The sequence below is a fragment of the Austrofundulus limnaeus genome, unplaced genomic scaffold, assembly GCF_001266775.1.
Source record: "Austrofundulus limnaeus strain Quisiro unplaced genomic scaffold, Austrofundulus_limnaeus-1.0 Scaffold35, whole genome shotgun sequence".
Taxonomy (NCBI): Eukaryota; Metazoa; Chordata; class Actinopteri; order Cyprinodontiformes; family Rivulidae; genus Austrofundulus; species Austrofundulus limnaeus.
This window is the reverse complement of record NW_013952437.1, coordinates 2,403,035-2,428,950: the sequence shown is the minus strand read 5'-3', so window position 1 is coordinate 2,428,950 and position 25,916 is coordinate 2,403,035. Positions and strand designations below refer to the sequence as shown.

General features: G+C 37.4%; 4 protein-coding genes across 8 annotated transcripts in view; all 4 read left to right on the top strand.

Moving 5' to 3' along the window:
- LOC106516098 (glutathione peroxidase 1-like) overlaps positions 1 to 1,088 on the top strand; it is a gene marked incomplete at its 5' end in the record, with an annotated part of 2,518 nt that extends 1,430 nt beyond the window's left edge. Inside the window, 1 exon segment of the mRNA XM_014006289.1 lies at positions 406 to 1,088. Coding sequence (XP_013861743.1) covers positions 406 to 756 — 351 coding nt within the window. The 3' untranslated portion in view covers positions 757 to 1,088.
- Positions 1,089 to 3,268: 2,180 nt separating this feature from the next.
- Positions 3,269 to 4,563, top strand: brk1 (BRICK1 subunit of SCAR/WAVE actin nucleating complex). The gene is made up of 3 exons (XM_014006305.1): positions 3,269 to 3,407; positions 3,917 to 3,999; positions 4,098 to 4,563. The coding sequence occupies exons 1-3, from the start codon at positions 3,290 to 3,292 to the stop codon at positions 4,122 to 4,124; spliced, it is 228 nt and encodes a 75-aa protein (XP_013861759.1). The 5' UTR covers positions 3,269 to 3,289; the 3' UTR covers positions 4,125 to 4,563.
- Positions 4,564 to 5,207: 644 nt separating this feature from the next.
- Positions 5,208 to 13,648, top strand: rbm5 (RNA binding motif protein 5). 4 transcript variants are annotated; one of them, XM_014006209.1, is made up of 25 exons: positions 5,208 to 5,349; positions 5,600 to 5,636; positions 6,298 to 6,472; positions 6,556 to 6,714; positions 6,817 to 6,886; positions 7,308 to 7,381; positions 8,041 to 8,124; positions 8,348 to 8,408; positions 8,662 to 8,727; positions 8,830 to 8,990; positions 9,095 to 9,192; positions 9,276 to 9,363; positions 9,459 to 9,527; positions 9,746 to 9,809; positions 10,160 to 10,260; positions 10,350 to 10,506; positions 10,615 to 10,706; positions 10,809 to 10,997; positions 11,104 to 11,244; positions 11,328 to 11,411; positions 12,363 to 12,548; positions 12,649 to 12,723; positions 12,811 to 12,911; positions 12,997 to 13,126; positions 13,212 to 13,648. In XM_014006209.1, exons 2-25 carry the CDS (start codon positions 5,620 to 5,622, stop codon positions 13,335 to 13,337), a joined length of 2,568 nt encoding a protein of 855 aa, XP_013861663.1. In that variant the 5' UTR covers positions 5,208 to 5,349; positions 5,600 to 5,619; the 3' UTR covers positions 13,338 to 13,648. The 4 variants fall into 4 exon arrangements, with proteins under 4 accessions (XP_013861663.1, XP_013861664.1, XP_013861666.1 ...); XM_014006210.1 differs by having other exon boundaries at positions 5,239 to 5,349; positions 6,559 to 6,714; XM_014006212.1 differs by having other exon boundaries at positions 5,239 to 5,349; positions 10,371 to 10,506.
- A 3,346-nt stretch (positions 13,649 to 16,994) lies between these two features.
- The window catches only part of LOC106516063 (sodium-coupled neutral amino acid transporter 3), a 27,842-nt gene continuing 18,920 nt past the window's right edge, over positions 16,995 to 25,916 (top strand). The window contains exons 1-5 of one of the 2 annotated variants that reach the window (XM_014006238.1): positions 16,995 to 17,217; positions 23,624 to 23,784; positions 24,051 to 24,071; positions 24,192 to 24,273; positions 24,595 to 24,710. In XM_014006238.1, coding sequence (XP_013861692.1) covers positions 23,681 to 23,784; positions 24,051 to 24,071; positions 24,192 to 24,273; positions 24,595 to 24,710 — 323 coding nt within the window. In that variant the 5' untranslated portion in view covers positions 16,995 to 17,217; positions 23,624 to 23,680. The remainder of the gene's footprint in view (positions 17,218 to 23,623; positions 23,785 to 24,050; positions 24,072 to 24,191; positions 24,274 to 24,594; positions 24,711 to 25,916) is intronic. The other variant, XM_014006239.1, reaches the window with a different exon arrangement.

The window sequence follows — 25,916 nt, the reverse complement described above, 5'->3', positions numbered from 1 at the left end:
CATACATACATACATACATACATACATACATACATACATACATACGTACGTACGTACGAACATACATACATACATACATACATGCATACATGCATACATGCATACATACATACATACTACAAGACCTCAAAACATTGTGTGTGCAATTTTACTCTATGTTTGTCAGTGTTTTGCTTCATCATGCTTTATTAATAATTAATGACCTTGCAATCAAAACAATATTTATCAGCAAAATGTTCTTAAATGTGTTAATATTCTGTAAATTTATATTCTTTAGTCACTGGAAAAGCTATTTCTTGTATTCTATATTTCATGTGTATTATCTCAGTTAATTTAGGAGAGTGAGTTACAGAAAACCCTGCTCACTGTTCTATGATGTGTTTAACCATGTTTACGTTATTACAGGAGAACGCCAAAAACGATGAGATCCTGAGATCCTTGAAGTATGTCCGCCCAGGTGATGGCTTTGAACCAAAGTTCCCGCTGTTTGAAAAGCTGGATGTGAATGGAGAGGATGCCCATCCATTGTTTGTGTATCTGAAAGAAAAACTCCCAGTCCCCTGCGACGATACTACGGCTCTCATGACTGATCCGAAGTTCATCATCTGGAGTCCTGTGTGCAGGAGTGACATTTCCTGGAACTTTGAGAAGTTCTTGATCACTGCTGAAGGAGAGCCTTACAAGCGTTACAGCAGGCATTTCCTCACTATTGACATCGAGGCAGATATTAAAGTGCTACTAAATAGAATTAAGTAAAATGTGCTTTACAACACTGTGGCTGGCTGTAAAAGATGTTGCTGGGACCACCCTGCCCTAGCGAAACTTATCAGTAGACGCAGACATTAGGGGCATTTTATCTTTCTTTTCCAGCTTACAGCTAAAGTAAACTGCCTCATTCCAAAGATTGTGCTATTTTCAGTGGTGTACACTTGGGGTTTCAACCTGTTTACTTAATGAAGATGCTCCTGTAAACCATTTTGTGTAAGGAGTTTCCGATGAAGATGTAAATGTGTGTCTCTACTACTATCTATACCACAATTTTAATATTCAAAGAGGAAAAAAAATAAAAGCTTTTGCTCTGAACCAAATTAATTTGTTTATTTAAAATCCATACCAAGCACACTCATTGGGCCTCATGCAAGAACATGTTCGTATTCTTATCCTAAATTTCTCTTACTTTTGTTCGTACAAAGGGTTCGTACGAACATGCCACGTCAGATTCAACAAACTTCTATCTTCAGGAAAAGTGTGTAAATGAACTGCGTAAATTCCACCTGTTCRTATCCAGCTGCTCGTGCACGCGAGAGGAGATTAGCATAATTACCACCCCAAATACACCATATAAGGCTATGTTTCCTGCCTCAGACAAGGAATTGTCCATTCATGAAAATTACAGCGAAAATTAAAAAGAACTTTACGAGTTCAGAGATTGAAGTCCRTCTGTCAGAGATCCAGAAAAGAAAATCTGTCATTTTTAGCAGGTCAGCTGTGGAATAAAAAGAGCTGCTAAAAGTATAAACAACTGTGTTAAATCATTTTCATTTATTCAGAAGCTACAGCGCTGCGCACCCCACCCCCGCGCGGTCTCAGGTGGTCTCAGTTGCGGTTCTGAAATAAGCATTTTAAAATGTTTTCAAAAATATGTCTGGCACTTTGGAGAAAATCCAGGAGTCGCTGGAGGGATTATATATCCCTCTGGTCTGGGAACGTCTCGGAGTCCCCCAGGACGAGCTGGAAGGTGTCGCTGGGGAGAGGGAAGTCTGGGTCTCTGCTGCTGCCCCCGCGACCCGATCCCGGATAAGCTGGCCGGACGGACAATTTGTGTTGTTAGTCTAAATTATTACATTTAAAATTTTAACTAATTCAAGCAGAATAGCCTATTGTCAACATAATTATGGAGTGTGATTTATTTTCAACTCAAAATATCTTCAAACTAACGAAATATAAAGTTATTAGGGGGGAAAACCCGTCTGATAACAGCAAACTGACTGCTCGTAAAATATACGACAGGTCTGGACCACTCATGAATTTTGTTTGTATCTGAAAAAAAATCTTAAATACAAAAACATTGGTGAATGCCACRAATTCTCCTAAATCACTCGTACGCACAACTTAACAAATCTGTGCGTACGAACAGTTCATGCATGAGGCCCATTGTGACTAAAAGATTTAAACTTGTTTCTTAAATACACAATCCCCTATAACAACTAAAGACACACATAATTCAGAATGCAATTCTGCCTTGTGGGCTAAACAGATAAATTACTATATAATTTGTTATCAACACAGTTTTAGAGTGACCATTAATGGTGCATTACAGCAGTAAACATTCTACACTTTTAGTCTAAAGCAGTGTTTCCCAAAGTTGGGGTCAGGACCCAAAKTGGGGTCCCGAAAYATCAAGGTGGGGTCCTGAAAAGATTTTAGGAATTAATTACATTTTTGCCTTAGTTGTTACAAACGAGTGAGGTTAGTGTATTTAAAATGGGTAAATTTAGTATAAAAATATTGTTACTATGCCCATGTTTTCTTGACCTGATGTTTATCATCCAAAAATAGCTGGGGGCACAGGTCTCTGCTACTGTTATTTTGTGGGTCAAAAGCTGAAAAGCTTGGGAACCACTGCACTTTGGTTCCCAAAGTTGGGCTTGGGACCCAATTATGGGTCATGAAGCACCTTGAATAACCTCCAGAAATCAATTTAAAGGGTAATAAAATAATTGCTGATGTAATAGTTTTCCTATAACTATTACAAAAACACAAAATAAGTATAAATAAGTATTTATATTTGTGTACAAGCTGTTTAGATTGTCAAAAAGCCTGTGTTTTTAGAGTTATTGACAAAGTTCGTGTCCTCAGAGCAGTAATATTTGGGGTCACAGGTTTTTGCCATGGATATTTTGTGGGTCAGAAGATGAAAAGTTTGGGAACCACTGGTCATAAGTGCTTTTGATGTGTTTCTGTTTAAATATTTACATAAATTTGACCTGCAAATTGCTGGCATTGAGTCACTTGAAGTTCATAGAAAATGTCCATCTTTTTTTTAAGTAAATGCACAAAGTACTGTCCTAATATGTATGAAGAAATTCATTTGTTTAATAAAACATATTTAAACGCATTTATTTTTCTTTATGTTTCCTCCTTTCTATGCTTATCCAAACTACTAAAATACTAAAACCAGATTCCATACTATGTAAAAACAGCTTCGTGTTTACGTGCTGACACCCCGGTTGACACCCGTGTTTTACGGACGCTTCCTGTCCTGAAGGCTACACACCAAACTGCTAACATGGCTGGCCAGGAAGAYCCCGTGCAAAGAGAGATTCACCAAGACTGGGCGAATCGAGAATACATAGAAGTAATAACAAGCAGCATCAAAAAGATCGCCGACTTCCTCAACTCATTTGGTAAGCCTTTTAACCAGCACGGTGTCGATCACTGTTATGTGTGTTAAAAAATAAMTAAAGAAAGAAAAATCGAGCTAGCAAGATGAGCTAGCTCGCTATCCGGTTGCTGCTAACAGATGTTGATGCTTTTAAATGGCCACTCCCAGCTAGCATTTAGCTCGGATGTTAGCATCAAGCTAATTTGTTTTAATATTAGTTGTTCAGCGAGTTGAATTAGGACAGACCTCGACAGCTAACTACTACCTGCCTATTACTGACACTGTTGTTAACACTGTAGCTCATGTTTAGGAATGGACACTCCCAGCTAGCGCGGTAGCACCAAGCTAATTGGTTTGTTATTTATCGAGTGGAATTAATATATATTGACAGCTAGCCCTATTAGCCTGTTCTGCTCTGCAAATGAATCAGGATCCGCTTGACTAAAATATTCTCACAGCTCTTATTGAGAAGGTGTTGCTCACTATAAAAACGTCAACCTCTAACATGTCTAATTTCACTCACACAAACAGATATGTCTTGTCGATCTCGTCTGGCTACTCTCAACGAGAAGTTGACAGCTTTGGAGAGGAGGATTGAATATATAGAGGCCAGAGTAAGTACAAATATAGTGTATTTGTAGTACTGGTGTAACATATTCTGTTTGTCTAGATCCAGCTGATTTAACCATGAAAATATTATGTGTCATTTCAGGTGACGAAAGGAGAAACCTTGACCTAGAAGTCATCATATAACCACTTCCTCACTCCACCCTAAATTTTTTGGACTAAATGTGCTGGATTTTGCCATCCTTTTTTGGGATCATGTGGACCATTTTTATATTGTGTAGCTGAGTTTTGTGTTGTTTTATCTCATGACTCACTTGTATAGAAAATATGGATCTGTTTTTGTATTGGTGACACAAGCGTAATCATTTATTCTAAAATTAAACTCCTAAAGTATTGTTTTCAAAAGATAATCCGCAGTGAAGTAATGCATCTGTTGTCAGCAGTACACAGTGTCCAAACCAAATCAAAGAGAAAAGACAACTGGGAACATTTTTGTGTGCCAACTTGAACAAGTAATTGTGTAGTCACCTTTATGGAAGATTTGCCTGTACAAAAACATGTTTGTTAGTGATGTTTCAGAATATAAATACTGTAATAAATGGTAAAGAGTTGTCTTGTTTCACCTTTGTGATTTTTTATGTATGTTGCCTTTGAATGTAATTACACGGTTAAGTGGAATACATCGAGGACACACTATTACATCTAATGCAGCTAAAAATAATAAAGAAAAACCCTGCCAAATATTAAGTAGGATTTATTATGGGACTTTTATTTCAAATTAAATATTTTAATTAAATAAATTAGAAATTGCATAAAGGGTGTTAAGGGTCAATACTTTGTATTTCAAACTATTATTAAACAGGAAATAGCATTACTTGTAAGTCTCAGAGGAAAGTGTACTTCCTCAGTTTTATGAAGAATAAAAGAGAAGCGCTAATAATTTATGTATGAATGAATTATGTACATTTTCTGGTTTTTTTTAACAATTGTATACAACTAAAATGGCGACAAATCTTGTAGACAKTCCTTTTCCCTCAGTTCTGACTTGCAGGATTCACTTCAAGAGCTTCCGCCGATTCACAGCTTCGTGCTAACTTGCGAATGACTAAAGTAACATTGGAMAAATACACTATAACCATGGTGTAAATTATCTGGCTCTACATTACATTACCCGAAACACGAACAAGGCTGCAGACATAGCTGCCTGTAAGACAAACTTAGGAAATAAAAACCTGCAGCGCCACATCCTGCCCCAATGCAYCCTGGGATAAAGAAGGTTTCATCGCTGTCGAGCGATTAGTCCTTGAAAGTGAGCTGAGTTGTATATCACTTACAATTTATCGAACAGCCTTAAATAGGTTTTTGTTGGCAATAACATTGTCAGCAAACCTTTATCGGTGAGTTTTTGTACAGCTGAATTTGAAACCAACATGTCACCGTTCGTTTGTTTGGCGTCGCAATGTTTTCTATTCCTCAGTCTGTTATGTAATTCCTGAGTCGTCCATCTTGTCGTGTTTTACCTTCATTTAGCAGTGTGCGTTCAGAAAACAGCCGTCTCCCAAGAGAATGCTTCCGCACTAAAATTGTCTATACTTAAAACGGAGAAAAGTGTAATTAGACATTATTTGTGTTTTTTATTTCTTGCAGGTTTTGGGTCCATAAAGAAAATGGGAACTGATAAAAGGTGAGTTGAATTGTCAATAGGTTGTGTGTTAATATTTGCAATGCAAGAACCCGACAAGTCTTATTTAAACCTTTGTTTAAACAAGCCATATTCTTAATCATCGCTTATTCAAGAAGTAAATGCAGTTTTATTATTAAGCAGTCTAATTGCGTTTATTTGTGATTATTGCCAGTCATGAGTGATTTGATGCCTGGTTTACGCTGAACAGAAAAATCATGTTCTCGTTTTATTTTAAGTTAGTCTGTTAAGTGCCTGGATATCTAATAAAATTCAAACACATAACCATACATAAAGCCCTATGTGATAATACTTCTCTAATTCTTTAATTGTCACATTGTTGTGGAAGTAAAAATCCAGTTTTTTAAGTGTTGAGTATTACTTTTAAGTTTTGACTAATACCTGACTCTTGTGTAATGCATTTACACATTTTTAACTGTAAATAAACACAGGCTTTTGTCAGTCATTTCAGCTTTTAAAATTATAAACATTTCACAAGGTTTTCTTTCCTAGGATCTCATTAATTTTTTTTTATTTATTTATTTTTCGCATCAATAAATTGCTTGAAGGAAGCATTGACACACAAGCATTGAAGTGTATTTTTAAAATAACTGCTTAAAGCTTTGTTGTATTGATGTCTGCATTTTGGGGCCTGCTTGAACAGGATCAGTCGGACCGAACGCAGTGGTAGATATGGATCTGAGCAGGCCCGTGATGAGTCGGACTGGCGAGACAGACGCGATCGGGACCAAGAGCGGGAGCACGGCAGCCGACGCTGGAGTGATGAGAGGCGTGATCGTTATGAAGGAGATCGCAGAAGCTCTCGAGACAGTCCAGAGGTACCTAACTTAATTATTCAGAACTTTAGATGGGAATTTGTTGTTTGATATTAATGTTTTGTATGTGGTTTTTTTTTTTAAAGCAGAGAGAGAGGAAAAGGAGGAACAGTGACAGATCAGAAGATGGTTATCACTCAGATGGAGACTATGGAGACCATGATTATAGAAGGGATCCAGGGAATGATAAGAAGAGTAAGACCATCATGCTTGGGGGTTTATCTCCTCAAACTTCTGAGGAAGATGTAAGTTTTTCTTTTTTTCACACACATTTAGTTACGTTAAGTGTAGTATGAAATGTATGCAATTGTAAAACTGTAATGTTTTATTGTCTGTATGTTGTTTAGATTCGTTTCGTCATCGATCAACTAGAGGGACCCCAGCCAGCAGATGTCAGACTGATGAAAAAGAGAACAGGTGAGAACCAAGTGTAAGATGGACCTGAAACTCCCTCCCCCAAGTCTTTGACCATAGGGCAAATCTGCTTCCATTCAGACCCATTTTCCCATAGCAGATAGGAGAGAATTATATCAAATCAGTTGAAAACCTGTGTAAGCATTTTTATGCAAGACCTGTCTTTCCAGTACATTGTGGATCTCTTGAAGGAAGGTAAGTAAGAACAGCAGTAATAGATTTTGAAAATTCACTTGACTGAAACACTTTGTGTATAAGTGTGGTATTCATCAGGATTTCTTACTATAGTAAATCTCTTAAGGAGTGGCCTATTGTGTACCAAACTTGGCCTGGGTCGTGAAGCAGTTTATGGAAGAGTTTGAATACTATGCCCATGGACTCTTAACTAACACACCTCCCGTCTATATTTGAATGCTGTCTCTAGGTATAAGCCGTGGTTTCGCCTTCGTGGACTTTTATCACTTGCAAGATGCTACCAGATGGATGGAGACCAATCAGGTTGCTTCACAATCGCCAAGTCTAGTTTTAATCTTGGGGATCTGGAGAAATGACCCTAAAGGCAACCAGAATGTATTCAAAATGTAGTGTGGAAACTGTTAAAAAAAATAACTCACAGAATGAATACCACACAGAAAGAAAATGAGATGTCTTTGACTTTAAACTATTTTAACAAATTCAGAATATTGAATTCTATTTGTATTTATTTAAAAAATAGCAAGTTTTAGTGATTTTTGCAAAGTCAGTTTTGTAGACTGTTAAAAATGCTTTTTTTTTATCCTTGCAATGACAATTTCAAAGTCCAGATTAGCTTCTTAGCCTAAAAAAACTAACTCTCCTATAGATAGGGATTTTTTTTCTCTTTTCTTTGTTGTGGAAAGCCCTTACAAGTCTTTTTCTTTTTTTAAACCAGTAAAAAAAAATGTCTTAATATCACAATATACACTCTGCTCCAGCCTAGTCTGGGCACTCGGGTCCCAAACACTTAAAGAATTCTCTTTACATCCAGCTCATTTACACACCTTGTGGCTGTCTTTAACTCAGAGGCTGTCTGTTGGGGGTCCCTCTCCCCGTGCTCTCCCTTCCAACACTGCTTGTTCCAATTAATTAGMTCATTTCCCGCCACAAACTTTTGAGTGATTTTTCTTTTCCTTTTTCAGAAGCGTCTGGTCATCCAAGGCAAACTCGTGGACATGCACTACAGTCATCCTAGAAACAAGTATGAAGACTGGCTCTGCAACACCGTAAGTGAATGTGTTGGTTTTGTGTTTGTATTGTCCGAATAATTATTCTCCAGAACACTGTCTTGCTTTGTGGCACACATTTATAATTATATTACTGGTAAAGTTTTAGTTGTGTCCCGGGTTGGTATGGTATGCTGCATCAAATAAGACTGTAGTCTTCGACAGCACTGTTTCAGGGCTTTAGTAGATGTATAATAAAAATGATGTGAACGGTTACTTACAGTGTGGCCTGTACAATTTCCGGAGGCGGCTGAAGTGCTTCAGGTGTGGAGCAGCCAAAACTGGTAAGTAGTTAAATCAGTAAGAGGCCATCCACTGCAGACAGTCTGGACAGTTTGGATCAAAAGTGCAGGGATGCAGCACAACGTTGGTGTTAATGTAGCTGTAGAGACTGAGGGTGATTTGGACATTAAACATGTTCTTGCTCAGTGAGATGGGCGCAAACGGCTTGCATGAGAAGTGACATTCATAGTCTTACGGTTTCTCTAAATCCTGAAATACAGTGAAGGTACATCTTTTCTTTGATTTTCTCCACAGAAGGTGAAACAAGCAATAATGCTGGGGTCTCTGAAACGCAGCCTAATGTAGACTTTTATGGTGACAGTAAGAATTTCTCTTTATTTATTTATTCTGTGTATGATTTAATGCAGGGGAAAAAATTTACCCGTAATAATTTTATTAATCGAAGCCTGTTTTCTCATTCAGCAATCATCTTGAGAAATATCGCCCCTCAGACCACAGTGGAAGCCATATTGTCAGTCCTGGCACCATATGCTAATTTGTCATCAAACAACATTCGTCTCATTAAGGACAAGCAAACAGGCCAAAACAGAGGTTTTGCTTTTGTGCAGCTGTCCTCCCCTCTGGTAAAGCATCATCAAATATACAGATGAATTTACAAAAAGAAAAAAAACATCACAATTCGTTGTTGTAAACACATAATTTTGATATAGTTTTGTTGTTGCTGCAGGAGGCTTCTCAGTTGCTAACCATCTTACAAGGATTGCAGCCTCCCTTGAAACTAGATGGGAAAACCATTGGGGTGGATTATGCTAAGAGTGCTAGAAAGTGAGTATTATTTGTGTATCCTTTTTTTATTTTCATCACTGTCTTTATAAACGACTGTTCTGATAAATGTTTACTTGCATTAGGGACCTCTTGCTACCTGATGGAAATCGTGTTAGCGCCTTTTCCGTAGCCAGCACAGCCATTGCTGCAGCCCAGTGGTCGTCAGCTCAGGTCTGCCTGTTCTCTGTTAACATCTGTTTAGTATCCGAGAGCCATTGTTGCATGATCATGTCTTTTTTTTTTCTTTTTTTTTTTACACCCAACAGCCCCAGCAGAGCTCGGATGGAATGTCAGAGTATGCCTACCTCCAAGAAGGCTACACTCAACTCTCACAGGTTCGAAAAACAAGGCAAACATTTGACCATTTACTATCAATAGATATATTCCTGCCTGTTAGTTTTACAAAATGCCTTAAACAAAATACAACTTCTAGTAACTTGGAATGACAGCTAAAGAAAATTATAACAAAAGACTGAATGATGCTTTACCAGAGATATAAAGTATTATTACTGTGGAAGGGTACACCTAAACTGTTGTGATAAATGCTTTACAGGATTACCAGACATACTACCAAGGAGCTGGAGCCAACACTTCCCAGGGAAATGGACTCCTTGGAGGTAAGTAATACTCTTAATGTCTTTCAGACGTGTTGGCAGGAGACTGATCAACTATCGTACAATGGCAACATGAGAACAGTAGCTGAATAGTTTATATTTTTTGCAAGCAATGGGGAACAACTAAGGCTACATTCAAAATGATTAGTAGAGTACTTTAACSTGTATGAATTTTTCAAAGATCTAGTGCATTTTACATTTCTTTAAACCTACATCCTGACTGACCGGTTATCTCAGAACTTCACCTGTGTGACCCTTTGATTAAATAAAACATTAGTATGATTTACATGAAGGCTGTAGTGACTTAAAATTAAATAATGACAAGAACTATTTATTTTTTTATTTTATTTTAGCTGCCCCAGGGTTGAAGATTGTTCCAGCTGCAGTTGGAGTTGTAATTTCACAGAATGCACAGGTTTACCAACCTCATATAATTGCTCAGCCTGCTGTGCAGGTAATGTTCTACTGTTGTTGATGCTGCACTAAACTATAATGCAGATGTTGAAATAACAATTTCTTAATTAACCACAACACTAATTATAGGCATTGCTACTTGCCCAACAGCTGGAGGCAAAACCCCAGACGGGTCATCTTCCAGCTGCTGAAGCTGTGTCTGTGCCAGCTGTTGCTGTCGCTGCTGCGCCTGTTAGTGCAGCTGCTACGTTATCAAACTCTGGACAGACGGGGGACACCAGCACAGGTACAATCAATAACAGTGCTTTAAAACATGTTCTGCTGAATGATAAAAACTTATAAATAAGAGACTTGAGAATGTAGTTGATTTTGAACATATCTTCATGATCCACAGCTGTTCCTGATACTTCCACCTACCAATATGATGAGTCTTCTGGCTATTACTACGACCCTCAATCTGGTCTCTACTATGACCCAAATTCACATGTAGGTCACTCACTAACAGTGTGTGTGAGTCACTTTAGTTTTTGTTATGATGCTGAGACTTTAGATGGGTTTTAATATGTGCATTGCTGTTTTTCTTTCTAGTATTATTATAATTCTCAGACCCAGCAGTATCTGTACTGGGACGACGAGAAGCAGACATACGTACCTGCCCCTGCCAACACAGATGTTGGGCAAAATGATAAATCAACAAATGGCTCAGCAGCAGGCAACAAGGAGCCTAAAGAAGGCAAAGAGAAAAAAGAGAAGCCCAAAAGCAAGACCGCACAACAGGTACTGCTATAAATCTGACATTCACATGTTGTGTACTTGGCCTGTAACGGCTTCTTCAAATGTTTTGTTTGTGAATTATAATTTAATGTTTAAATGAATCTTTTAGATCGCTAAAGACATGGAGCGATGGGCTAAAAGTCTCAACAAACAGAAAGAGAACTTCAAGAGTAGCTTTCAGCCTATTAGCCAAGAAGAGAAGAAAGAGGCAGCAGCTGCTGATGCTGGATACACGCTGTTTGAAAAGAAGGTATCTGATCTAAAAGATGTGGCACATTTTGTACTATAAATGTTTTTGTTTATTTTAATGCTAATTTTCATTTATGTATTTAGCAGGCAGGTCTAGACAGACTCGTACAGGAAGCATCGAGGAGTGCTGAAGAAGAAGCACCYATGAGCTCAGTCTCAACTTCAAAGGTGAGTTTTTTTCTGTTTCTATTGTTTCTCTGACAAGATTATGTAAAACACAATTTATCTTGATTTTAAACAAGAATATTTAAATGATATAATTTTTTATTTTTATTATTATTATTTTTTTTAATACAGGGTCAATATACAGTATGCATTAACCTTAGAAGGAAAGATGCACTGTATCAGGTTATAGCTCTGGGTGCTAGTTTCCACCTGTAGTCCCTGACCCAGCCCACACAATATAAAAGAAAAAGAAAAAAAWAATAATAATAAATTTAAAACAAAATAATAAATAAATATGAAAAGGCATTATAAATATACAATACAAAGGCATACAATCATAGTCAATATAAAATCAATTCATAATATCCATGCTCCCAAAAAGATGTCATCATAGACCCCACTTATTAAAACACACGTTAAAAAAGACTGACCACTGAATAAAAAATCATTTCAGGCAATTAAACATACCTACAATATCCAAAGCATAATCACTCTTCAACAAGTCATCACCTGCATACTGTCAAATAAAAAAATCCACTCACATCAGTGTACATTATGAGAGTAGGTTTGATTTAATAGAAGCCATTGTTTAGTCATGCATGAAAATCTATGAAAGTCTTTACATATCAATACTGTTGGCAAAATATTCCACTGTTGTATAGCAACACTTGAAAAAGCTGATTTACCAAAATAAGTTTTACATTTAGGAACTCTACACTCATCACGAATAGTTGAACGGGTCACTCTACATGTTTATCCAGAGCTAAAGGGTGCAATTTTTTTCAAGGGAGGTGCAATTGAATTGTGTATTTGATTAAGTTCTCAAAACYAAGAACGCTATACTTGGCAAGAATATGGCAATGATGAAACAACCGTGTTTTCTTGTCATGGATCTTGAGAGACCCTTTATTTAATGACTAATGTTGTTATTCATGTGTATTTGTGTTGCTTTAGTGTGTTCTTGTGGCAGCCTACAGTGGAGACAGTGACCCTGAAGAAGGAGCAGCAGAACTTGACAGTGCTGATGGAATCCAGGACCGGCTGACAGATTGGAAAAAGTTGGCTTGCCTGCTTTGTAGGAGGCAATTTCCAAATAAAGAGGGTTTGMTTAGACATCAGCAGCTGTCTGACCTCCACAAGGTATTCTATTTATTGTCCTCACGCTCAATTTTATCTAATTTAAACAGGCTTTTATTTGTTAGTGCGCTCATTTATTTTTTTTTTATCTTATTTCTCCTAGAAAAACCTGGAAGTAATGCGGAGATCTAAAATGAGTGAAGCAGAGCTGGAAGAACTGGAAAGAAAAGAGTCTGAGGTTCAGCTTAACATCAAACTGTTCTCCAATTGCATTATTTTCACATGACTAAATTCTAAAATCTGATGTTTGGTGTTTTGTTCATAGCTGAAATACAGGGACAGAGCAGCTGAGAGGAGAGAAAAATATGGGATCCCAGAACCTCCAGCACCTAAAAAGAAGAAATTCAACCAACCAGCACAAGTTGTGTAAGCAGCACTTCATCTTAATCTGTCTTAAGTTGTTGATTTTATGTTTTTAGGAATTATTTGACAGTTTTGTTTTTATGTGCAGTAACTATGAACAGCCCACTAAAGACGGCCTCAACAGTGATAATATTGGGAACAAAATGCTGCAGGCCATGGGTTGGAAGGAGGGGAAAGGTCTTGGTCGTAACCAGCAGGGCATCACTGCTCCTATCGAGGTAATTTGAACTGGTAATGTCCTGGGTTGTCTGTCTTTMATAGAAGTATTTAGTTTATTCAAACACCTGTTGGTTTCCTCCTCAGGCACAGTTGAGGACTAAAGGAGCTGGACTCGGTACTAAAGGCACCAACTACACCCTCTCCCCATCGGACACGTATAAAGATGCAGTTAGAAAAGCCATGTTTGCTCGTTTCACTGAACTGGAATGAGTCCTCCATTTCCAGACTAGACTGTTTGTTTTGATGAGTTGTCTTCTGGTTGAGATGCAACTTGTTTGCATCACCGAAAGAAAAAGAGAGACTTATCTTCGATATTTTTTGTCCATGTATGATTCATGAAGGTCTGTTCTGTAAATTTAATTTATAAATTGTACATATGCATAATAGGTTATCTTTCCTTAGTTTTGTTTTTTCATTTATATGAGATCAAGTTTTGTTTCAGCATGTGAAGGTTGTACAGTTTATACAAAAATTGTGTAATTGTAAAGAAAATAAAAAATGAGACATGGTTTGTAACAGTCTTCATTGTGTTTGATCACAGTTATTTTCCTTAGGAAAAAATGCTATAGGTCCCTAAATTTAACAGCTAATGTGAACATTAATAAACAGACGTTGCATTCACAACAAATTCTAAAAGTTTTTCCTATGACGTGTAGCTTAAGATTTATTAGTTGTGTTAAGTAATTTAAGAAATACATTTTGGTGAGGAAAAAATACTTTGTTATGGTTTCAAATGCTGCAGGCCATGGGTTGGAAGGAGGGGAAAGGTCTTGGTCGTAACCAGTAGGTCATCACTGCTCCTATCGAGGTAATTTGAACTGAYAATGTCCGTTTTTTTACATGGATGTGTGTACATTTGTATACACTTTCTTTTTATTTTGGCTTGTTTTACTGTACCAAAATGTTGTTTGTTGTAGGTTTCAAGGGGCTTTGGTTCAAATAATACAAATAAAGTCTTGGCACAAATAAAATGCCAAGTATGTCAAATATAAAACACCAACATGACCCCATTGAACTAGTAAGGGTGGGAAAAAACTTGCATGTCTTTGTTTTATTTAAACCACAGAGCAATAGGTCTTGATATTCCTGGGAAACTATAGTCTGTGATTCTTTTTTCTACAAAACTTACCAGTATTCATCCATTTTCTCTTCCCCACTTTTTAGAGTTACAGGGAGCTGGTTTCTCCAGCAGTCTATTCAGGGTACTGGACAGCTCACCAGTCCATCACAGGGACAAATGGACAGGTCTCCAGTCCATCACAGGGACACCTGGACAGATCTTCAGTCCATCACAGGGACAAATGGACAGGTCTCCAGTCCATCACAGGGACACCTGGACAGATCTTCAGTCCATCACAGGGACAAATGGAGTCTTACAAGTTTTAATTATTTATTAAGAAATTATATTTGCAGCTGTTTCAGTTCTGCTTTTAGTCTAATTGAAAAGCTGCTATTGTTTAATATTTGTAGTAACTAAAGATGTYAAAATATTAGACAATAACTATATTGTGCAGTTAAATGGCTTATAAGATGTCTTTTATTATTTTGAATTGACATCTCCATCTGCAGAATCTAGTTTTTCACACAAAGAGAAATAGTTTTTTTGCCTCCCTGCTGATCATCCCTACATAAAACAATATGGTGCATGTGCAAAACGAAACATGATCCATCGCCTCCTTGTTTTCATTAACCTCGTGTTGCCCCCTTTTTACTCTTATATGTCTTCACTTCTCAGGGAGAAATGTTTACTTGCACCTCTGCAACATAAATAAAATATAGCAGGCCGATGTAAGGGTAGAGCTTGTTTGAATATCTTTTGGTTTTGAAAAGCTCTGCATGTTATTCCTGCAGCGTCTACACATGATCTAACCAGCAGGACAAATGAATGGACATCTAAAATCAGCAGCATGCTGTTGTTTTTACTTTATTTYAGCCTCTTGAGGTTTACCAATGCGTTTAGTCAAAGATGTACCATAGTATTTTTTTCCTCCTAAAAATCAGCTATCTTTAACAATCCATGGTGTTCGAGTAAAAACACTTTTTTAGAATCAGAGGTAGATACCTGGAATTTGCAGGGGAGTGTGGTAAATGGAGTTGTTTTTAAGATGAAGACATGAAAAGTGGTAAATTTTGTAAGCCTGTGTTTTTGGTTCCTCTGCTCTTCTTTATATCTTTTGTAAAAAAACAAAAACACAAAAGACAAATACAAGTAGTAATTTATTTTGCATACCTTTAGTCTCCTTTCAGCACTTGTTGTCATGTGAATTACATAAATGTGTTTGAACTCTGAAACAAACAATGCAAAATTGTAAAAAAGAAAATATTAATAATTGTGGCATTTCTGTTCATCCATTCCTGTAATAATTCATCACATAACCATGTTTAAACATCCAACCAAAGCATCAACAAAACTGGCCTCAGAGGAATATGAGCGTGGGTTAAAAAAAAGGGGGATGTGAAAGATGAAATTATTTCAGTATAGCATCTTTATTATTAAGGTGTGGGAAAACAAGACTGGCTTTTTTTTCTTCTCAGTCTCTAAAAATAAGAACAAAGAAATAATAAAAGAACAGTTTTAGTGTTTTTAACTGGGCAGAGAGGAGAGAAGATGCTCCGCTCAGGTCATGGATCCAGTTTATGGATGCTCATGCTTTTGTTTGAACGACACTTTGCTTTTAGTCTACGAGCAGATTTTCTTGTTTTCGGTGATTGTTTTAAATAGAACCATCATTTACCCTTGTAGTACCAAAATGTTTTCCTGTATTGATCGTGTCACTGATAAAGCAGAGTGTATTTATTTTTGAGCAGCTTATGAATTAGTTTAAAGCGGGGCATCTTTTCCTCTGTCTGTCTGTCTGTCTGWCTGTTTACCTGTCTGTCTGTCAGATTAGAAGAATCCTCAGTCTGTTTGTTTAGAGGTGGAGCTTCAGGTCTATTTAGGACCTCCTCTGAACCCACTGACCCGTCTGATGGGGGGGTTTTCATGTTTAAACGACAAACTGCTGAACTTGTTCATTAGGCCTCGGGGGGCCTCTAAGGACTGCATTCATATTAATGATGTCAAAGATTATTTAATTTTCTGCTCAAGTTCTTCATGGTGGCTCTGTTCTGGACAAATGAAGCAACAGCGACATCAAACTTTACGCAGTTAAGCTGTAGACTTGTAGTTTCAGAGTGTGGTAGTGAGGCAAGCATTTGATTGTGCTGCTAAAATTATTTTTAAAGGTATTTCTTAACGGTGTCAAGAAATAGAGTGTTTCTTAACTGAAATGCTCTGATTTTGTTGTGGTAACGGGGATTTTCCACAAGTTCAGGTTCGACCCCACTTGATCAAACCACACCAGCAGTATACACAATCTATGTTCACAGAACACTGCAGTTTTCTGAGAAAAACAAAAAAAAGTTGGAACATAGCTGACCTCGTGACCTTTGTTCAGTCAGGGCTGATCATTTCACAAAAGCTGGCAAATCAAAGTGTGGGGTAGGCAACACACTGAAGCTTTTGGAGAGGAAATCATTGTTTTGACAGGAGCCTTGACTGGATGCTGCTTGTAGTGCACAAAAGGGGGGAAAAAGTGCGCGCAAATTTGGCACAAGTGCGTCTTTTCGCATCTAGCCTACGCAAAAAAAAAAAAAAAAAAAAAAAAAAAAAAAAGGTGCCAATAAAATGTTGCCATGAGCTATTTAGCACGAATTTCCTTTTGGATTCATGTGCGCCAAAGACTGCGCGCATGTCCCTGTGTGCTGTGGAAACCTGACCTCTCCGAGAGTACACCAGGCAGCTGAGGAGAGGAGGAGGTGGGGTGGTGAGGGTGCAGCTCGGTGCTCATGGAGGCGGACCTAATGCGACCCCCACAGTTTAGCTGAAGATGTGTTTTTTTTTTTTTTTTTTTTTTACGATGCCATTTCCCAAAGCACATTGTGGTCAGCCACCCGGGGGACGTCGGTGTGCGTAAAAAGCCGCGCAAGAAGTGCGTAAATCAGGAAGAAACCGAGGGTTTAACAGGGAAAGGAGACGGTGCTGCGCTTCTAATTCTCCCCAACACCAGAGCGGGATCAGACTGSAAACCTTTTGTGAGGAAATACTTTGGTAAGACTCAATGCAGCTGATTTTTATCTTTTGTTTCACCCTAAAGGGGGAAAAAATGAACACATTTCAAACACAGAGAGGGAGACTTTTACCTAAGGGAAGTTGAAAACAAATGTTAAAGCTTCCTGATCAAATGACCACGGGAGCATATGGCTTCCTAATAATCAAACAACGAGATATGATGAATAAAGAAAGAAGAGCTCGGTCCTCCCGCAGTGCCAGCAGCACCATGTGCCTCTGAGCCCTGAGTGACAGACTGCTGCTGCTGCTCCGGACTCCATCTTTTGTTCGCGCGACTCGGCGCGAGTAAAACTTGCCGCACGAGGACCGAATCCCGACTGGATGGTCGTGACAAACGCGTATCAGCTGATAAATCTAAAGTAAAGGTAAATGTTTGGGTTTTCGCCGCTTGATCTCTGCGCTTTTTTAATGGAACGTCCACGTTTTTACGCAGTACCTTTCAGGTCGGTCAACTTATAACCTATAGGCTACACGTTTCTAAGTTTTCCCCAGTTTGCTCCCGTTTAACCTGTTCTGGACTGGGAACATAGAAATCCCTGATAAGTCAATGAGGTTTGCGTTTCTGCACAAGAAAAATACAAAAACACGTGGCGCGACCAACAGAGGGCGTTTAAAGTCCTTTTGTTTCTGTTATTGAGCATGTGGAGGAAGTTCATTTTCATCTTTTCTGTTATTGTTGTCTTCCTGGTTATAAAAGGCTTTGGATTACAGAAGAGAGAACAGTTCACTCTTTTTCTTCCCAAAGGATTTGTCAGTGACAGTTTCAGGAAATGTAATGTGTGTAAAGTTTCAGTGACTTTTTAATATGGTAGTTGTTTTATGTTCCTTGAGAAAATGAGATTACCAATCTAACCACTGTAGCTGCATCTTGAGATCTGATCCTCAACACAACCTTTTATTWGCTTTTTCCTGTTGTGTGAAGCTTTAACTGCAAATATTAAATTCCTCTCTGCTGTACACTCTAAAAATGAAATGTTGGATTTACTTAACCATGTTATGTTACGTGGTTCYACTTAACTGAGTTGAGTAAATTCAAAGCAACATACTCATGTTCTTTGGTTAAAAAACTGGTATATTGCTTTGAATTTACTCAACTCAGTTAAGTGGAACCAGGTAACATGGTTAAGTAAATCGAACATTTCATTTTTTACAGTGTAATCAAGCATTRTCGTAAAATGATTTGAGGTGTTTTGTTTGAATGTGATGATTTGCCACATGAAGCCTCTCTTAAAATAGATCCAATGTGATAAACAGATGTTAATCTTTTGTTAATATGTTAACACCATGAAGACGATAGTGTTTGCCAGTAATGTTAGCAAAAATATTTTACAAAGCAAAGAACAGATTTTATTGTAGCTTTCACATAGTAATTATTAGATATTGAGCTTAAATATGGTGTGCCAGCTTATCAGGAGCTGAACTGCTCAGGACTCTTATTTCCCCTCATCAAAAGCTGAGTTTAAAACTCTGGCACAGAAGGCAGCAGGTGGTATGCATTTCTTTATGAAATGTTAGCATTTCATATTTCAGGAAAATGGGTTAGTATAAATGACAGATATGATTTTGATTTGAACTCAATTAAATTCAGTTCAAAACTTGTAAAACTGAACTTAATTTAGAAATCAGCCCTGCTTTCTTGTTCGCTTTTATATATCAGCATTTTCCACCTGCTCATGTTACAATGATTTACTGTCCTTGGAAACCGTTGTTGCAGTTAATTATAATTGTAATAACATGAGCAGTTTCACAATTTAAAGGTCTCATAGTTGATTCTAAATAATTAAAAGTAGTTTATCTTCCTTGTTTAAATGTTTAGGTAACCTAAAGTCCCTGGTTTACAAATCTGAATATTTCTCTCCTACAACTGTTGACTTGACAGGAAATGAGGCACTTAACTCCCACCTGCTCAGTGGATCTGAGGTGACGTGGGACAGGGTGAGGTGTTTTTGACATCGGTTCCCATTGAAACCCCTTTATAAGGACTTCCATGTCGGGTTCATCAGAAGGGAGCGTGAACAGATAAGCTCCTGTGCAGTCGGTGACCTCGGCGCACGCAGCGATCACAGCGGCAGAGGGAGGTTTTAGGGGGAGGCCGACAGGTGCGCGCTGCGTGGATGTGGGTGTTTTTATCCGAGCTGGACTCAGGCGGCTGTGGAGAGATCTGTGAATATCTGTGTCTGAGTCAGTCCAGGTTTTAAGTGTCAGGCACTCCAGAGTTTATTCTTGTCTTTGTCATGGGGCTCGTAATCTACGTGGGTTAAACTTGACTCCATCATGTACTGTTTTCTGTTTACACTGGAGTCCTTAAAAAGCTGTTTTCTGTGTTCAGAAAACATACAAGTTTTCTTATTTGTTGGCTTTTATATTGAATTTTACTGCAAATATCCACATGTTTTTGTAATTTAAGAGAAAACAAATTATCCTACATTACCTAATGTACACATTTTGGTCCCAAAAACATGTATGGAAATCAACAAAAAAGCGCCARTTTGAAGTTCTTAACTCTTCTGGCAGATTTTTGTTAGTTTTATTCACAATCAGAAGTCTTGTAGCGTTATTTTTCATAAATTTTACCGTGAAGAAGACGAGGACGACAAATAAAATAGCACACAGGTGGCAAACATGCAGCTGAAAACATCAMGACCACAACCCAGAAAGAATGTTCCAAAAAAAAGCTATTTATTAAGCCTTGTGGTTTTGTTTTTATTTACTTTTTCTTTTTTTTTTTAGCATTACACACATTTAGCTTTTCTCGTCTGAGTTCTGGTGAAAAATTAACAAGTTTTGATCCTTCAGATTTCAGATATAAACCATGTTCAAAAACAATATTGTGGGATGAATTGAAACAATGCATCATGTCTAAAAGCAAAATTACATCTAAATCCTTAAAAACAAAACCTGGCCCCTCATCCCAGAGTTCTAAAATGGACGTGGAGGATTTTTGCTGAGTACCTCCTGCTGCTTTCTACTTAGGTTTTTTCTGAGGAAACATCCTGCCACACCTCATCAAGTACTTATATTTAATTAGAGTTAACTGACCTCTTATGTAAAGCTTTACTTTATAGTGAACACAAATTGAATTATAAACACTCAGAAACGTAACACGTCCTTTATTTATTATTATTATTATTATTATTTATTGTTTGATTTATTATTTTATAGAAAAAATAAAACAAAACTTTCACAATAATTTTTTAACTCCAGCTGCAGATTTATCCGTATACCCACAGCTCTATTGTTTTAGGTTACAACGAACTCATAGTAAACACTCATTTTGACTAACCCTTTTACTGCGTAAGGCATTAGATGAAATACTTTAAATGTGTCAGAAAAGGTTACAGCTAAATTGCAGATTGTAAATTTAGTGTCTAAAAGCATCTTCAGAAAGCAGGCTGTCTTTACAATATGATTTTCTGTATTATTATTTGATCCATTAATTATGTTATTAGGACACAGAAAATAAAGCCCTCAGCCCTTTGGTGCAAAACTATCAAAATCACTAGGAAAGAAAGAGACTTGTTCCTCGTTGTTGATCCTTTGAGGTGTTTTCTGTCTTTTTTTTTTTTTTTCAGGAAATTAAGTGAGATCATGTTGATTCGTACCTGCCACTATAGGGTCCACATTAAATCTGGGACTCTTCAGGCTGTGTTGAAGCCGCTTTTCAAATGATTGATTATTTGACAGCTGAGCTTATTACTCTAAACKAAATCTTTGTGTAAAACAGAGTGTGCTGGCTGCTTGAAAAACATACATTAAATYATGTCTCGTGTCATGGCTTCCTGGGCTCATTTAAGAATTCCAAGTCTTTTGGGGGTTTTTTGTTCCGTGTTTCTGAAGAATACGTTGTTGTTTTGAAAAGAAATCCTATTCAGATGTTATATTTTAAAGAGATATCCATCATACAGCAGACATATCTTAGAGAAGTTGACTGAAATTTGAGGTAATTACTGATGAACCTATAATTGCAATTATGTGGTTGAATGTATTTTAAAATGTGGATGCTCCTTAATTGACTGGGATTTGATATCGGAGGGGAATCAACAGTGAATTGACCAAATTTATGACCAAAGCATTAGAAAATATGACTAAAAATGTGCTGCCTAGTTTACTTGCTGTGTACAATTAGGAGAAATAAGCCAGACTTTTGGCCCGCAGTAGAGCATGATGCAGGTGCAGGWTGATAACACAGTCATGTGTCCGGCTGTCCTCAGCAGACACGTGTCTTCTGATGAACTGGTGCCACCAGGCACTGAAACCTCCAGCATTCCCTCGTCTGCATGTGACTTAGCCCCTCGCTGCCCCTCTGCCTGGGTTTCTGACAGACCAACGCAAGGAAAAAAAAAAAAACTACTGAAATTTTGATGCAAGGAGGAAATCAAATTAAGTAGAAAGCAAAGTTGGGCGCACAAATCTACGCAGTTGTTTTTGCAGAACTAAGGTTGGACCTGGTAGTGAAGTTCTTATAAATAAGATTTTATTGCCATTAGCAGGTTTTTAGGATGTTGTCATTCAGATGAGGCCACAACTACTTTTCTCTATTTCTATTTTTGTTTTATTTTATTTTTTGGTTTAATGTCATTGAGACATTCACAAGTTCTTTCTTCCTTCACGACTCTCACATCCCATCATGGGTGCCAGCTTGTGAACTGTGTGCCTGTAAAAACTCAAGTTGTTCCTCTTTGAATGATGAAGCATAGACACGATTTATTACAAAAACCATCAAAGTGTAGAAAGTGGTTGATCTTCTCCCCATAATAAAGCAGTTGTTTTATATGAAAGCAGTTGGCCTGTTCGTCACATGTATTTAAAGGTGTATTTTTACGTGTTGTAAATATTTTGTGCTGCACCTTACAAGTGGGGAAAAAAACAGAATCGTCTGCCATATTTACTGTAAATTCACTGATCCCATGTTTTATTGTTATTTATGAACAACAAAACAATAATTTAGTGTCACCCTGGCATAGGTGACACAACATTCACTTGGTTGTTTTTTTTCCCCTTTTGTTGACAGTTTTAACCTTAAACACCAAGCAACTAACAATAAATGTCTTACCTGTCGAGGATAGCTCTTTGAACCTCAGTTTTGCTGTGGCAAATGTCTTTAAGACAAAACTTTCTATTCTAATTTTAAAATTGATGCTTTCCTCAGCGCCTGATCATTGTATCCATGATGGTGCGGCGTAGCGACAGCTGCAACGTGTTGCTGAATGAACATGAATAACAGAGACTGTGATTTTGGCTGAGAGAACAATGAGAACTTGCTCTCAGAGGAAGCTGCTGACAAAACACCATTGTCCGTCTTGAGTTCATACTGTGAAAACGTAAAAATAATATTCACCATCATTGAGATGGTGACTTTGGCAAATCCATTAATATTGAATTGATAGCTAAATGACAGGTAATGCTTACATTTTATGGAATAATCTTTCATTTTGTTTTAGTAATTTTAATTACGGTCACTTTTTATTCATTGCAGTTTTCTTCTTTCCTTTTCCTAAAATTCCATTTTTATACTTTATTTCTTAAAGCCTCTATTTGTTTTTACTTTTTTAGAATAAACATGATTACAAGGAGCTCACAAGGAATAGTACATAAATACAGCATTAGAGTAATTACTGTTTTTAGACATGTCATCAAAGACTTGGACTTGTTTCTAATCTCTTTATGTTTTAGTAATAATAAACACCACAGAGTCATTGTGTGGATTATCGCACTGAGAATCTACAATTTTACATCAGGAAAGAACAAACAGACCTAAAAAAACCACTCAAACAGACTTTAACCTTTGGGTAGTCTTGACTTGTTTGCCTTCCTCAATGCTGAAACATGAGACCACCATATTTCCTGGCATATTATCTCAACACGCGATTCGTTCAGAGAACTAAATGAGCGGAGGAGGTCAGGTCTTTTCTGTTGGAAGTCACTGTGTCAAACGTAGAATTGGGTCATTGCTGCTTGTTCTCTGCGCACGCAGATACTGAGAAAAAGGAATTTCAGAAGTTTGGCAATGATTGCCCAAGTTGTTGCTGAAATATCAGAATGAGCAGGAAAAAAAAATCGGATCCAAATCTGATGTTTTTTTGTTTTGTTGGTTCAGCTCTTTGGAACTTTCTGACCTGAGATCTGTCACTGCTGTTTATTTTTAATCAAAACTAAACTAAAATCAGTACAGGTATTGTCAATTTACCACAAACTTTCTAACTGTAACTTTGTAATTTTGATGGTATTTTGGATTTTCATGAAGTGTATTTTTTCCAATAATATTTCTAATTTCATCTCTGTTTTTATATATTTTTTTCCTATGTGCTGCCTCTGCTGCACATTTTTCACACCCTCGTTTTTCAGTGAGAGTTTTTTGATTTAATAAACCCTGTTTCACCTTTAGCTTTAGATTCATCAAACATCACATCGAACACATCCAGGCCGAAGGGAAGCTTGAGTGATGGAGCCGTCCCAGTCCGAGATGAACATATTATCTAATGGGAAAAGTCATGAYCTTGAAGATGAAATGGGTGTGCCAATGAAGACGTTGTTAGCAGATGATCAGTGAGTAGTCTTCCTCTTCATCCATCTTTTTTATAATGCAGCATGCTGCTTTTTACTCTATTCTTTTTGTCTTATTATAGTTATGTAAAACCACATCCTCGGCAAGAAAACAAGCAAAAATTTAAACAGACTTCTTTCTTTATGGTTCTTACTAAATAGGACGTGGTTAGAAACATAATGCATGACCTTTTAATGGAAAACGGATATTTCGGTAAATGCAGTTTGTCTTGTTTTTGTGCTCACCTCACCTGATGGATCCTTTAAAGGAATGGCACTGAAACATTCAGGTATGTTTACTGAGAGCTGAATGAAGAGGTTTTAAGCACACAAATAACTGCTGTCAGACATGTGCACACTTTAAATGGTTGATAAAAAATAATTCATAGTCAAACTTGTTTTGTCCCTAGATATGATGACCTGGAAGGAGGACTGGAAAGTGAGGAGTTTTTGCCCAGTGCAAATGGAAAGAAACCGATACGTTTCACTGATGTAAGTGAACAAGTCTACAAATGAATACATCTTGCTGTATTTGTATTTGTTTGAGAACATGCAGTAAATTCAGATGTCAGAAGTTACACTCATGTTGCTTGGTTCTCCATGCAGTTTCAATTTCAAATTTTGCTGCAATCACTGTGCCTCATTTGTGGGAAATCAAACATCTTTAACTATTGAACCATTGCTTTACTATTAATTGTAAACTATTACTAGAAGTTGTATGTTTCAGCTAACTTCAGAAATGAATGAGGTAACAATTAAGCACAAATGCTTCAGGATAACAATTCTGTTTTGTTTCATCAAATTAATTCACAGTTTGAAGGAAAGACTTCATTCGGCATGTCAGTCTTTAACCTGGGCAATGCTATTATGGGCAGTGGGATCCTTGGATTGGCTTATGCCATGGCCAATACTGGCATCCTTCTCTTCTTGTGAGTACATCATTTCATGCTGCATATAAAGCTTTCACACAAGACGAACATTAGAATTAGATAAAGATGCTGGTAACAGCATAACTGCAGTTTTGTAGGCTTTCTGCTTTTTGATGAACTTGTTAACATCCCTCAATGTGGGGATGAGGGTGTAAAAAAGGGGGTTTGAAAAACAGGATGAGAATCTGTTGAAATGAGCAAGCTGGAGGTGTTGGGGGGGGCGGGGTGAACAGAGTGGTGGGGGATGGTTTTCTTCTTAAAGCGGTCGTGGGGTGGGCTTTGGGTGTGTAACTTGTGATCTGTCTGAGGCTTTTCCATACAGATGCAAAGTCATTAGCCAAGAACTGCTGTTGGAGTTTCTTAGCATACGATCGTTTAGCATTTCTCACCRCCTCGCTAAACCTGCTCATTGCTTCTTGATGTCCTTTTCCCTGTTCCTCCTGAGCCATTCCACCGAATCAGTGCCATTTCCGTCCCCAGGAAATTACACGTATAAATGTGCACAAAAAAATAACTGTAAAATGAATTTTATTATTTAGCATAATATCTTGTTGATTGACCAAATTGAAAATTGAAGATATATAATTAAAAACATTAATAAAAACTACTAAGAACACTGAAAATTTAGTCAATGGTACCTGTCCCCACTCTTTAACTATCCACTTTACCTTGAAATGTAATAATTAAAATCCTTCAGAGATGTGTTTTTTTAAAGATTTTTGTGTGACTCCAAATCCCACCTATGCTTTAAAAATGTAGTTTTCAAAATAAATCTAAAATATTTCAATCACAATAAACAAACACAATATGTTATACACAACACAATCATTAACACAATCACAATCATTTAAAAAATCGGATTGTATCGGGAGCCAAAAAACCTGGACCGGGACATCCCTAATCTGTGCATGTAATGGACCAGTACAGGGGAAGAATTTCCAACTTTGCAAATTTCTAGTTTATTTCAGTTAATTTCCATGGAAAGTTTTCAAATTTGAATTTTGCAACCTTGGGCAATGACTAAATATTAAAATGTATTTAGAAAGTAGATGATAGGAATGAACATGAGCACGTGAAGACATTCCTTGGTAACTTTTGAAGATGTTTGGGGTATCATACCACCCCTGAGACCAATCACAAAGTTTGTTCTTGTTCTTCACACCTTGAGAAAATACACAGTTCAAACCTCAAACCTCACTCTCGAGG